Source organism: Pristis pectinata, chromosome 5 (genome assembly GCF_009764475.1).
Source record: "Pristis pectinata isolate sPriPec2 chromosome 5, sPriPec2.1.pri, whole genome shotgun sequence".
Lineage (NCBI taxonomy): Eukaryota > Metazoa > Chordata > Chondrichthyes > Rhinopristiformes > Pristidae > Pristis > Pristis pectinata.
Genome location: NC_067409.1, coordinates 83,506,612 through 83,520,915, shown reverse-complemented (window position 1 = coordinate 83,520,915; position 14,304 = coordinate 83,506,612). Strand labels below are relative to the sequence as shown.

Below are 14,304 nucleotides of genomic sequence, written 5' to 3'. Positions count from 1 at the left end.
TGACTAGGAAAGGTTTCTGTATATTTATAAGTCTTGTTTAGCATTTTTAAAAACTGGTCTTTGAAAAATGACACTAATTTTATATAATATTGTTTTTATGATTTTCAGCTGCATTAATGAAACCAAACTGTATCAGACATTTTTTAAAAAATGACAATTTTAAAGTGCAATTACTTTAAACGTACAGTTGCATTGTGACACAGGGGTATAAAAGCAATTTGAGCAAAATATAGGGGAATATTTTAAGTAGGCATGATTTTAGGATTGGCAATTGAACCAGTTATTTAGACTCTAGGTGACTCTGTAACCAGAAGACATTGATTTAAGGTAATTTGCTAAAGAATTTGTTCTGGAGAATTTTTTTCTCCGTTGAGTTGTTGGGAGTAGCAATGTTTTGTCTGTAGAGATATTGGAACTAGATTCATGAGTAACTATTAAAAGGAATTTGGGTGCTGTCTTGAACAGAGCAAATTTGCACACCAAAGGGGAGACTGTTTTAAACCCAGCTCGTAGACATCTCCTGCATTGCATTTATAAAACTATTCCTCCCAGATAAGAGATTAATTTGACAATTTTTCAATGTCTTTTTATTCAATTATTTTTAGCAAGGAAGGACTGATTTTTGTTTTTCCTCTGTGGAAGTTTAAATCTTGTTATTTCCTCTTCTCTTTTCCAGGGAAACACAAGGGCAATATTCTTGGTGGCATGATGCAATTCAATGAACTCTGCCGGTTCTGTGACACCCAACCTTCTAATTGCACCAGTGTTGGCTCCTGTATGAGTAACTGCAGCAAGAGCTCTATCTGCGAGAACAGGGACGAAGTGTGCGTCTCAATCTGGTAATAGCCTTCCCCCTTTCCTCTTTCATTCTGATTTTTCTGTAGTGAGGGTCTTCATTGCTAAGATGCTATTTGAGTTTTGGCTTTTATTTGTATAATAACCAGTGATTGGAAACAGAAGATCTGGCCATTTATCTCATTGCTGTTTGAGGGCCCTCAAGGTAGCTGCCACATTCCTGAGACTTCAAAAATACTTAAGTGGCTGTAAAGTGTTTTAGAGGCCATAAAAGTCATTACATAATGGCAACTCCTTCATTAGGAATTATTATTAGGTAATAGTTGGATGCTGCTTACCAAGCAATCTTCAATAACTAGTATGGTGATGCTGAGGCAAGGTGCAAGACATGGTAATTGGAGATTTATTTATCTCTTCCTAACGATTGTTTGTTGATTTATTGATAAACGTGGGTGAAAGGGCAAGGTCTATCATGTGATTCTGGGATAAGATTATTCTCATTGCATAAGCCTACAGACCTTTGAGGTTAAATGAAAAACAACACCATTGTCATAATGGATTGTATTCATTTGAGTTTGGAAGGTTGAGGGATGATCGAAGAGAAGTATTTAAACTAAGAACACATTTCAAGAGGGAAAATTCAGAGATACAATCCCTTCTGGTGGTGGAATCCATAACAAGGGCCATAATGTTAAGCTGAGTGCAACTTAGAGTGAAGTTTTTCCTACACAGGTTAGAGGAAATCTGCAATTCTGTCTTGTCTTTAGCTCAGTTCCATTTGTCTGCCTCTCCTCCATACTAGTTGGTGACCTTAACCAGAACGTCTGTCATTCTGCAGAACTCCCATTGACCCAGCACTCACTGCCTTTCAGGGAAGAAAGTCCCCAGTTTCTACTGCCCCTTGAAGTTTTCTCAGCAGTCCCTTTTAAGAATGGATATTTTAATTTGAACATTGTGGCCTTTATTTTGGCTGCTTCCAACAGATTTTTTTCCCCTGGACCAGCCTTAATGAATTCTTTGATCATTTTAAATATGTAAAAGATTAAAGGGAAGCCCAAGACCTGAAGAGCTTAGTGGAGTTCTGGCAACATTGAATAAGCAAGACCTATACAATAATTGCATCGAGCTTCCTGCCTCTTCCCAGTACCTCGCACATTAGATCTCTTTTCCTGTTTACCTTGCACTGATTTTAAAGGCTTCTGCTTTTACTTAAACTGCAGGAGGAAGCAAGATGCCAACATAACCGTAGAAACTCTGTGCCACAATCCATTAACCCCTCTGTATGGACACCTACTGGATGACTACAATAATACGAAATGCGAGATGAAAGAAAAGAAGGCTCAAGGTTCTTTGTTCTACATTTGCTCATGCTCAAAGGTGGCAGAATGCAATGACCTACTGATATTCACGGTGGTTGGTGAGTTGCATCAGAAGATGAAATTTGTTTGCTGATGTGATTTTTGGAATTTTTGCTTTACCTTCCTCATTGTTCCTTCTCCAGCCCACAGTTCTCAGATCACCACATCTCTTCAACTCTGGCCTTCTGCATATCCTCTGTTTCGATTGCAACTTCTGAAATTCATGCCTTCAGTTGCCTGGAGCTAAACCCAAGAATTTCCTTCCAAACTACTGCCTCTCTACTTCTCACAACCTCAAGACATTCTATTCCAGCCTTGTAACCATCCAAGATATTTTGTTCCACCCAATTCTGGCCTCTTGATCACCCCTAAAGTTCATTGCTCCAATATTGCCAGCTGTGCCTTCAGCTACACTGAACCTTGACCTTGGATTCCATATAAACCTTTCCACCCCTCATCCTATTTTCAGGATACTTAAAACTTCCTCTTTGACAAAGCATTTGTTGTTCATGTCATTTCCTAATGCGGCCCTGTGGTAAATTTTGTTCAGTAGTGCTCCTGTGAAGTGGCTCAATGTTTTGCTATCTTAAAGATGTAATATAAATATGAGCTATTATAGTTTTCTTCAGCCCTTAGTATAAACCGATTTTAAATGTTTAGGGATTAGGGCTTTGGATAACAGGTTGCACCTCCTTGTGTCAATCTAATGGTTGTCAGGAAAACTGGAACCTTTGGTTTTAGTTGTGATTTATGACATCAGATGTAAATTAACTCTGACAAATTTGTGTAACAGCACAATTTTATCGTGATCTGATATCTTGAGATTGTGACTGCTTCTGACCCCCCAATTTCCTCAGCACTTTTTGTTTGCAGCATGACTGAGCTGAAGTTATTGTCACAGCAGGAAGGATTACACAAGATATCATCTTGAATCTTTTTTTATTCAGATGTCCCAGGAATTTGTTGGAAAGTGATGCTCCTTTAACTTGAGAGTGAAGGCACCTCAATGTGGGTTCCATTAGACATTGGGTTATGCTGGAAGCCTACATGTAATTGAGAATGAAAGCAGGGTTGCCAGCTCAAGTTAGCCATAGTCTCGGAGGTTTTATTAATGAAGTGACCAATAGTAGAAAATTGAAAGCAGTAGATGAATATTTCACTCTTCAAGCTTGTTGCACCATTAAATGAAAGCATGGCTGAAATAAATATTCCTGCTCTCTTCCAATACCCCTTGATGCCTCTTTTATGTCTAGAAATTTGTCTCCTTGAGTAGATTCAGTAACTTGTTCTTCTCCAGGTTCACCATCCCTTGACTGAAGAAATTCCTTCTTGAAAGCACGAACCACCAGACTCGGACAGCTACTATCCCACTGTTTTCAGACTCTTGAATGGATCTCGTATGCTAAAAGATGAACTCTTGATCTCATCATGGCCCTTGCATTTTATTTGTCTACCAGCACTGCATTTATTCTGTAACTGCAATGCTATATTCTGCATTCTGTTTCCTTTTTACTACCTCAATGTACTTGTGTATGGCATGATCTGTTTGGATGGCATGCAAACAGAGGCTTTTACTGTATCTTGGTACATATGACAATTAAAAACCAAGACCAATGTCTGCCCCATCATCTGAGACTGTGATCCTTGGTTTCTGTAATCCCCTGCCCACGCCCACCACCACCCCCCACCCCCAAGCCCACTAACTAGGGGAAACATCCTCTTTGCATTCAGTCTGTCTAGCTGTGTCAAAATTTTGTAAGTTTCAATGAGATCTTCTCTCATTCCTCTGACTTGAGTGAATATGGGACTAGTCAGCCAACCTCTCTTCAAACAACAGTCCTGCCATCTTGGGAATCAGCCTGAACTTTTTTTGTTGCACCACAGCAAATATCTTCCTTTTGGGTAAGAAAACTAAAACGGCAGATAATATTCCAACTAGTCTCACCAAGGACCTGTATAATTGTAGTGAGACATCCTTGTGCCTGTACTCAACCTCACTTGGGAATGAAGGCCAACATACTTTGGCAGTTTCTGGTTGCTGTACCTGCATGTTTGCTTTCAGTGACTGGTGTAAGAGGAAACTGAGGTTCTTTTGTACATCAAGACTTCCTATCCTTAAGTTTTGTTAGCCATGATTGGGCCCCTTTTCCTTTTGTTCTTGCACCAGAGAAGGTTAACTGTTGGATTCCTGCATTCATCAATTAAATCTTAGCCATTGACTATCCACCTCCTGCCTTTTCAAAGTAGCTCAAAGATCTATCATAGCTAACATGCTCTTCATACCTTTTGTTTAGATTTAGGATCCTAGTTTCAGTAAGACCTGCTTAATTTTCTACTTAGAAAAATTCTATCATGTCACACTTCCCAAAAAGGCCTGCAGAAGAAAATTGTTAACTAATCCCTTTTCACTGCACAGTAAGCAATCAATAACCTCATTCCCTAGTTTTCCCCTCAATATACTGCTCTTCAGGGTGGGGGGAGGAAACATCCACCAGGAATTCATCCTGCAAAATATTGTTACAATTTAAAAAAAAACTTGCTATCCCTAAATTATTACTAATGTTCTTTGTCCATTCTATATGTAGATTTAAAATTTGTATCCGATTACTGTGGTATTTTTGTTTCCTGCATCCCTAAACATTTGTTATTGGCCTCTGCATTACCACTACTGCTTGTAGACATCTCCTACCCTTTGGTGCTGCTTATCCCATTCAAATCCATATCCTTGATTTTCTGAGCCAATACCATTTTTCCCTAATGTTCTGACTTCAGCCTTTACAGACAAGGCCACCCCACTTTTTTTCTTTTTTTGGATGCCATTCCTAAATATCAAATATCCTTGGATATTCACTTCTCTTCCTTGGTTGCCCTGCAGCCATGTTTCTGTAATGGGAATGGTATCAGTTTACACCTGTTTGTGCTGTTAATTAATCTATCTTTTTTATTATGAATGCTTTACACACTTGGATACAGCATCTTTTATTTTTGTCTAACATTTTTAAACAAGCTTTTTGTGCTGTAGCCCTATTTGTCTTATTACCATTTTTTCCTAGCTGAAGCCTATTTATTAGTGCAGTCTCTTGTTTGTATACTCTGTCCATTCCTGGCATAATTTGGTTATGCTTATCCCAATTACTCTCCTGCTCTACCTGCTTTCTCTTTTCCCTTCTGTATTCTAGATTCCTGTCTGCCAAGATCTTCCTGGTGGAGGTCGCCAATGTTAACGAAGGTGATAACTGATGGTCTTGTTTAATGGAGAATACAGGAAAAGGTGCTCAGTACCAGCTTTGTAGAATTTGAGAAAAGTTATTGTGTTAGGAGACCCTTTGAGTCACATCTGTACCACCTCTCCAAGAGCAAGCCAGCTAGTTCTGCTCCACCATCTTCTCCCTTGTAGTCCTGCATATTCTTTCCAGCTCCCATTTTGAAAGCCACAGTTGGATCTGTCTGCCAGTGCATTCCTGACTCCAACCACACTCTGCTTTGTTTCAGAAAGAGTTTATCCAATCCACTTTCCTGGTTCTTTTGCCAACTGTCTTCATGTCTTGACCCTTGTTCTGGTAGGAATAGCTTCTCTCCATTTGCCCTGCATCAGATCCTCTCTCAGCTCCTCTGTTCCAAGGACAGCCCCAGTTTCTCCACTCTGTCAATGTAACTAAACTCTCTCAACTCTGGAATCATTCTTGTTTGGTTTCTTCTGCACCCTCTCTAACCTTAACACCTTTCCTAAAGAGTTGTGTCCGGAACAGGATACAATATTCTGTTGTGGTTAACCTCGTGTTCACCATGCTCTCACACTTTATTTCTCTCTGTATAAAAACCCAAGATCCCATTTGTATCTTTTTTATTTAACCACTTTCTAAACTTGCTCTGCTATTTTCAATGAACTACGTGCATAAACATCCCCAGGTGTCTTGTTCTTGTGCCTCTTTTTTTTAGAATTGTCCTCTAGTTTTCATACCAAAATGTAACATTTTGCATTTCGGTGCATTAACTTCATCTGTCACCTGTCTACCCTCTTCCACCAGCCTGCCTATATCTTGTTGAAGCCCATTAATATCCTCAAATGGGATGCTGTGATTTGAACAGTTTGTTTTCCACCTTGTATAGTTGCCAGGGAGGGAGGGCGAGTTGGTGGCTAGAACTTGAGTTTGTGGTGGGGATTGAAGACAATAGTCTCTGACTGCTCAATGTTGGGGGGAAATTTCTGCTCATCCATTATTGGATGTGGGACAAGCAACCTAACCAATCAGCCACTGGGACCACAGTCGGGAGAGACCCATGGAAAGGCCCATTAATAAACACCGGCAGTCCCAGGAACACTTGTATTAACTAACTCAAAGTGGAAAGAGGCTGCCTTGTCAGTTAACTCTTCAAAGGCCAGTTTTGTTTTTAACAGCCCCCAAAATGAGGTTGAAGGTGCTGTTTAATCGCCATTTGACGATTCCAGCTGTCCTCCCTCTCTTAACTGAAAACAGACTGTCGTGTACTGCATCTGTGGTTGGAAGCGAATCATGTGTCTGATCTCAGACATGCGGTTTCCTGTCTGTGTTTAAATTTACTAGTGCATCAAAGCCTGCTACTCAAGCCATGTTTACAAGCAGATAATTCTTGCACTCATTTATTGTGGGCTGACTGATGTCCAACTCAAATGTCTCAAGTCAGTTCTTTCTTGAGCACTTTTCCTGGAACATTTAATGTATAGTCCCAATTTGTTATCTGCTGTGCCCAAGTTGGTGCTCAGCAAGTTATTCTCGGTTCAGGACTTTACCTCTCTCACTATACCAGCCATTCCTGCTCTGTGTCCACTGATAAGAACCTGTCCACGTTACACTGGGTACAAATGAAAACACTACCTGATGTTAGGAGTTTGGGTATTAGCAATCACTCTCCAGCTCTCTTTTTTTCTACCTCCCTTTCCCACCCCCCCCCCCCCCCCCCCCCCCCCAAGTCTTGCCAATTTGTATATAATTTAACTTTAATCGGAACCACGACTAACAACTCTGGGTACAGTTGTATTGGTTACCAGCACTACAGATTGTTAGAGGAAGTTGTGTCCAGTATAAAGATGCATTACTTAACAGAGACAATGGTCACAGTCTGTTCCTCGAACCTCCTGAGGCTCACCCTCTGAGAGACTGTAGTGCGGGTCTCTTCCTTCGACGCACTCTTATTCTCTTGGCCCCCGTCTAGTCGCAATAGTCTTGCTAACATTTGGTCCAAATTCCACATGAAACAAATATCTGTTGGACTTTTTAAAAGGTCTGACAGAAACAATGAATGACTCTTTTGGGAAGTCTGCGGTGCTTTGTGTGAACTCCTCGGCCCCCTGCACTGGAATGTATTACAAGGCACGTTCACTACTTCTGGAAATTGAGTGGAGCACCGATAAACAGTCTGGCTTGAAATAAACTCTGTTTCATTTGTTTCTGACGGTTTATTCTGCTCTGTGCTTTAAACTGACAATCTCTTCCATTACTGATTCCTACTGACAGTAGACAGCAACCAGGCTCACTTGAAAGTTCTGGACCATTTTCCCACACCTTTTGCCTGTTGCCAAAATAAGTCAACCTCGTGAACAGGGCCTGGGAGTGAGGTAGGAATGCATCCTCTGAAGACGCCGACATTTGTGCACAGATCCGACATACCTAGCTGGCCCCATTTTGGCAGAGAATCTGGGCAGACCTTTTTTTCAGCGAGGTGTATGTTGTTTATACAGCTGTTTAAACACAATTCCCTGAAGTGTATCTGTTGTGCCCAAATATTGCTGTTGTCAAAAGGCTGGGCTGGTACATCAAGGCCACCACTGCAATAAAAGGGTGTGCTGCACAGCCAGAGGTCTCATTATATGAAGCTTTATCTGTCGTGTAAAATGGATATAAACAACCATACGGCACTATTTCAAAGAACGACTTTTCTCGCCATTGTCCTGGCTGCTACTACTCAATCAACGTCTCTTAATGAACAGATAATCTATATTTTTTTTATCACATTACTATCTCTGGGACCTTGAGCTTTGTGTGCACTGGTTACGTTTCCAACGTTATAATAGTGAAGACAGTTCAACAAAGACTTTACTTGCATGTGTTGAAGGACTGTGTAAATAAATATTCCTTTAGTGAAAGGCTGTCAGTCCGATGTTTGAGATTCCTTGTGTTAGGCACCATAGAACCAAGTCTCGTACTGAGCAGCCTGGCTCAGGGAGATGAAGTGATGTTCAACTTCCATCAATACCACTCCTCACTGTTGGGTGACCTGCACTGCCCCCAATGCATCTGTTGTAAAATTCTCACATGTGTTTAAATCCCTCCCAATGGCCTTGACCCTCTGTAATTTGTTCTTTTTTTTAAAGAGTGAAAGACAGAATTTGAACCACATGCATATAGAGTCGTAGTGTTGTACATCACGGAAATGGGCTCTGACCCAACTTGTCTGGGCTGACCAAGGTGCCTACCTGAGTTTGTCCCATTTGGCTCATATCCCCCTCAACCTTTCCTATCCATGAACCTGTCCAAATGTTGTAATTGCACCTGCCACTAAAACTTGCTCTGGCAGCATGTTCCAGATATCCACCACCCTCCGTGTAAACAACAAAACTTGTCCCGCTCTTTTTTTTATATAGAGTTTTGGACTCCCCTGGCCCAGGAAAAGACTGTGCCTGTGACCCTTGTGATTTTATAAACCTCTATAAGGTCACCCCTCAGCCTCCTTTACTCTGGGGGGGAAAACAGTTCCAGCATATCCAGCCTCTCCTTGTATCTCGAGCCCTTCAGTCCCAGCAACATCCTTTTGAATCTTTTCTGTACCCTTAATCACATCATTCCTATGGCCTGGTGACCAGAACTGCACACAATACCCCAAGTGCATTCTCACCAACATCTTGTATAGCTGTGACATGATGTCACCCAACTCTTGTACTCAGTACCCCAACTGATGAAGGCAAGCATGCCATACACTGCCTTCATCACTCTGTCTCTCTGTGTTACCACTTTTGGGGAACTATGTACTTGTACTTGTATTCTTTGATCTCTCTCTTGTACGGCACTTCACAAGGCCCTGCCACTCACTGTGTACGTCCAGCCCTGGTTTAACTTCCCAAGTATATCGCTTTGCAACTTGTCTGAGTTAAGTTCTATCTGCAATTCCTTTGCCCACTTTTCCAGTTGATTTAGATGCTAGACCAGCCTATCATTGCAGGACCTTGTCAATGGCCTTAACAAAATCCACGTAGACAACATCAACTGCCCTGCTGTTGTCAATCCTCTTGGTCATCTCTTCAAAAAAAAAATTAAATTCATGAGGCACTGTCTCCCAAGCACAAAATCGTGCTGACTATTCCTAATCAATCCTTGCCTTTCCAAATGTAGGTAGAATCCCCTCCAATAAGCTACTCACCACTGATGTTCAGCTCACTGGCCTGTAGTTCCTTGGCTTGTGCATGCAGTCCTTCTTAAATAAAGGCACAACATTAGCCACCCTCTAGTCCTCCTGTACCTCACCCATAGCTAATGAAGGTACAAAAGTCTCTGCCAGGGCTCCATCAATTTCTTTCCTTGCTTCCAATAATGGTTTGGGATACAGTTGGTCAGGTCCTGGGGATTTACCACCTTTAGAAGCCTCTTCTGTATTATACTACTCTCATATCAATTGGTGGTTGTCATACATACAAGTATAACGTAGTCTTCATTTTCAAGCAATTGTTTTACTATTTAGGGTTGTCACTCTTTCAGGATTGTGCTGAAATGTGCTAGAATTAAAAATTAATCTCCTGGGCACTACTGTGAGAAACACGGCAGAAGTTGTACTTTTCATTCCTTGTATATTTATGAAATACTAAAAAGGGGGAAGAAATGTCAAGATCAATGAATCAGAACTGGCAAACCTATCCCTGGATCTGGGTAATGTTGTTGAAAGTTTCTGTAGAGAGGTTGAAGTAGTGAGGTAGTTTTCTTTGGAGAGGGTGGGCACATGGGGAGTTGTTACAAGATGTCTGTCTCAGCAGGTGAGTTGAACACCTAATCCCAAATATATAATAAATTAGGCTCAATTCCCGTTAGCAATCCATGTGGGATTACTGCCAGGAGTAAGTGATTTGCAGCAGACACAGTTATTTTCCACTGTTCTCGTAAACTTGCAGGCAGTATTGACCCATGTTAACCCACTAAGTCTAAATACAAAGGGTAGGGTTTTTAAAAAGTAATGGTTCACTAGCAAAGTGTAAAACATGTAAGGCTTTAACTGCTGCTTACAACTCCTGAGAGGATATTGCAACCAGTGGGCTTGGTGCTGGATTCGCCTTGCTGGATTCCTATTGTGGATACCTGACTGGGCCTTTTAGTGCCAGTCATTCCTTTTAAGCCATCTAGGTTTTGATTCATAACAGGAAACGACTTGCACTGTTCTTATAAATTCTTATAGTCCTTTGTGATCTATGTACTATATACATGTCCTATAAAGCTCTGTTGGTTTCAATATAGGTGTGGCCATGTTTGTTTCCGATTCCTGAGCTGTTGTCTTCCATTTGAAGACAAAACACTGAACGGTGAGAGTGATGAGAGTTGCTTGGTGCACTCCTTTCCACACACTTTTCCAGGAACTGCTTGCATTTATGTTGTTCCTTCTTTGGGCCTCAAGATCTCCCAAGGCATCTTGCACTTTTTGGAGGTGACACAGGAAGGTACCCGCTTTGCACGCAGCCAGGTCTTGCAAGTGGAAATGTGATGATGATCAGATAATGTGGATTAGAAATGGTTGTTACAAATAATTGTTGGCTAATACAAGAACGAGGACCTTGTTCTTTGAAATACTCCAGTGAAAACTTTTGAATTCACTTTTCAAACAAAAAAGAGGCTAACATTTAAAATCTTAACTGAAAGAAAGTCCTTCTGACTGTGCAGCACTCCCCCAGTGCTGTGTGGGAATATTTGCCAAAATTATGTATTCAAGCCTTTCGTGCCAAGATTTAAATCCATAACTTTCTGACCTCAAAGCAACAGGACAGCTGTTGAGATACGGTGGCTAATGCAGTCTTAATTCAGGAAGTACATGTGGAAGAGTGTAAGATGAGATGTTTTGTTTTCAGAAACCAGCTCAAAATTACAGACTGGGCAAAATTCCTTGGATTACTGGAAAATTTAAAAGATAACTAAAGTCACTGACACATTCATCTGTGTTAACCCTCAACATCTAAGTATTAAAGTTAAGCAAGAAAAACCCATCATTCTCTTTTTAAAAAAAAAATAGGCAGGGTCTCCATTTCTAAGAGCCCAGGGATTAACCAGTAGGTAGGTAGTTGACAACAGGTCCAGGTGCCTGTGTCACCTACAGGAGCTGGAATGCCCCATTGATTCCCTTTTGCTTGAGTGCGCCAGAACTGGTCAATATTGTTAATCCCAGATCCATTCATAAGATGTGTAATTTGTTTTGTTTTGATATGGTGTTCCTTCAGGGGAGATTGCACTGAACTAAGAGGGCTGAGTTTTGGGCCATATTCCTGTTTTCAATATTCAGTTCAAAAGATTTACTTTGCAGGCTCTGATTGTGGCTGCTTTACTTTGTTAAACTCTGCTGGTATCCATCTACTTTAGATGACGACCTGGAAGTGGAGCTGATCACCGAGGTGGTCCTTGTCACGCTCGTCCCACTGCTCGTCATTGCTTCTGTGGTGATCCTCGGTTATTATTTGTACCGGGTCCAGAGAAGGAGGAGCCTGAACAGAGAGTGGGCAAAGGATCAGAAGGTCAAGAAGGCAGGCCATCGGATCCGAGGGCCGATCGACCGGAGTGAAGGTTGCACCATTCGTCTGGACGACGACCAGTCTGACATCAGCTCTACCTGTGCCAACAACATCAACCACAACACTGAGCTGCTGCCCCTGGAGCTGGATGGCGTGGTGGGCAAGGGCCGCTTTGCTGAAGTCTACAAGGCCAAGCTACGGCAGAGCACCTCCGAACAGTTTGAGACCGTGGCTGCGAAGATCTTCCACTTCGATGAGTACGTGTCATGGAAGAACGAGAAAGAGATCTTCTCTGACGTCAACCTGAAGCACGAGAATGTGCTGCAGTTCCTGACAGCGGAGGAGCGCGATACAGAAATGGGCAAGCAGTACTGGCTGATCACTGCTTATCACCCCCAGGGCAACCTGCAAGATTACCTGCTGAGGCACGTTGTGAGCTGGGAGGATCTGTGCCTGCTAGGAGGATCGCTAGCCCGAGGGATTGCCCACTTGCACAGTGAATACACCCCCTGTGGTAGGCCAAAGATTCCCATTGCCCACCGGGACCTCAAAAGCTCCAACATACTGGTGAAAAATGACATGACCTGTTGCCTGTGTGACTTTGGATTGTCCTTGCGGCTGGAGTCATCTCTATCCATAGATGACTTGGCCAACAGCGGACAGGTGAGTGTAAGCCTTCATCTCCTCAAGCTATCCCAAGCTCAGGAATTTCTGCTTTGAACCTTCACTTCTCTAGCAATCCCCTCACTCAGCTTTTGAATACCTGTCCTAATGCCTCGGCTATGGTTCTGTCAAATGATTTTTGATTATGCTCCTGCAAAGCACTTTATGATGCAAGGGTGCTGTGTAACTGCACATTGTTGTTGACCATAGTTATCAAGCACTTTCCAATAGGTTGCCCTCGGTTCTGTTTGGAGCACTGTCTTCCTGTAAAGTTATACAGGGCCTGATTCCACACTCTGGGAATGCCTATTGAAGTATTAGAGTTACATTGTTGTTGCCACATCTCTTGGGTTTTTTTCCTTCAAACCTGAAACCCTTGGAGAAAGCAAGTCCTGGCTGGGCATGTGTTGTCTGGCTACACAACATTTAGGTTTGCAGCCAATAGCAGTGCAAAAGTACTGAACAAAATAAAAATAACCTTCCCACAATTTTTGCATTCCATTTAAGCCACTTCTTCCTATATTATCCAACGTGTGTTTACTAGAATATTACCAGTTCTATAGAGGCTTGAGAAACCTGTAATTTTCTCATTAGAGCAGAATAAGCTAAGGGCACATTAATAGTTTGCAAAAAAGTTTTAGAAGAAATTGTCTCCATTGTCTGGAGAGTTAGCAATCAAAGTACTCAGTTTTAAATTGATTGGCAACAGAGCAGAAATTTTAGGAGGGGAGCACTGATTTGTTGTTTACTGCTTCAATGATTGAAGGAAGCAGGTACAATAAAAAGTTTCAAGAGGGAATTGGATGGATTGTTGGGAATATGTAATGTGTGTGTATAGATGTATATGTTTGTGTGTGTGTGTATATATATAAAACAATAAAATAATAACAAAAAGCAGTACCATGCAGAGAGAGCAGGGGATTAATATCACTGAAACACTTTCAGACAGCTGCCACAGGCTCAATGAGCCGACTGACCTTCCTTCTCCAGCTCCAATTCTGGGATTCCAGCAGTGCAAACTTGTATTTTAGGGTTGAACATCACTGGAAAGTTAGAGGTGTGGGAAGCGAGGAAGTTGTCCAAGGCTACAGCAGGATAAAGATCAGATGTAAAGTTGGGTGGCACATTAGAAAATAGAATTTAACCCTGACGTGCAAGATGTTGCATCTTGGAAAGTCAAATGGGGTAGAGCATGTACAGTAAGCAATTGGGAACTAAGGAATGTTGAAGAACAGAGAGACCTTGGAGTTCAAGTCCGTAGTTCCCTGAAAGTGGCAACACAGTTAGATGAGGTGGTGTAGAAGGCATATGGCATGCTTGCCTTCATAGGTTGGAGCATGAATATAAGAGTTGGGAGGTTATGTGGTAGCTTTACAAAACACCAGTTAGGCAGTGCTTTGCAGTATTGTGTGCAGTTAAGGATAGGATTAGTCCTGCAGTTACCGGCTCTGGGGTTAGGGACAGGGTCACTCCTGCAATAACAGAGCCCTACCCTAATTCCCCAACGTATAGCCGTGACTAACCCACCTGTAGCTCTACAACCTATAACTGTCCTGTCTTTAGCCACTGAGAGCCAGTAACTGCGCAATTAATCCTTCCGTTGCCTGAGAGCCAGTACATGCAGAGCTAACCCTGCCCCTAACCTCACAGCCTAAAACTGCAGAGTAACTGTATCCCTAAACTGCACTGTGTATAATTGCACTACTAATCCTGCCCATAACTCTACAGCCTATAACTACAGGACTAATGCTA

At 41.9% G+C, this 14,304-nt stretch overlaps 1 protein-coding gene across 2 annotated transcripts in view; it reads left to right on the top strand.

Moving 5' to 3' along the window:
• tgfbr2b (transforming growth factor beta receptor 2b) overlaps nt 1-14,304 on the top strand; it is a 61,852-nt gene that overhangs the window by 15,185 nt on the left and 32,363 nt on the right. For both annotated transcript variants that reach the window (XM_052016160.1, XM_052016161.1), the window contains exons 2-4: nt 677-839; nt 2,016-2,212; nt 11,741-12,552. In XM_052016160.1, coding sequence (XP_051872120.1) covers nt 677-839; nt 2,016-2,212; nt 11,741-12,552 — 1,172 coding nt within the window. The remainder of the gene's footprint in view (nt 1-676; nt 840-2,015; nt 2,213-11,740; nt 12,553-14,304) is intronic.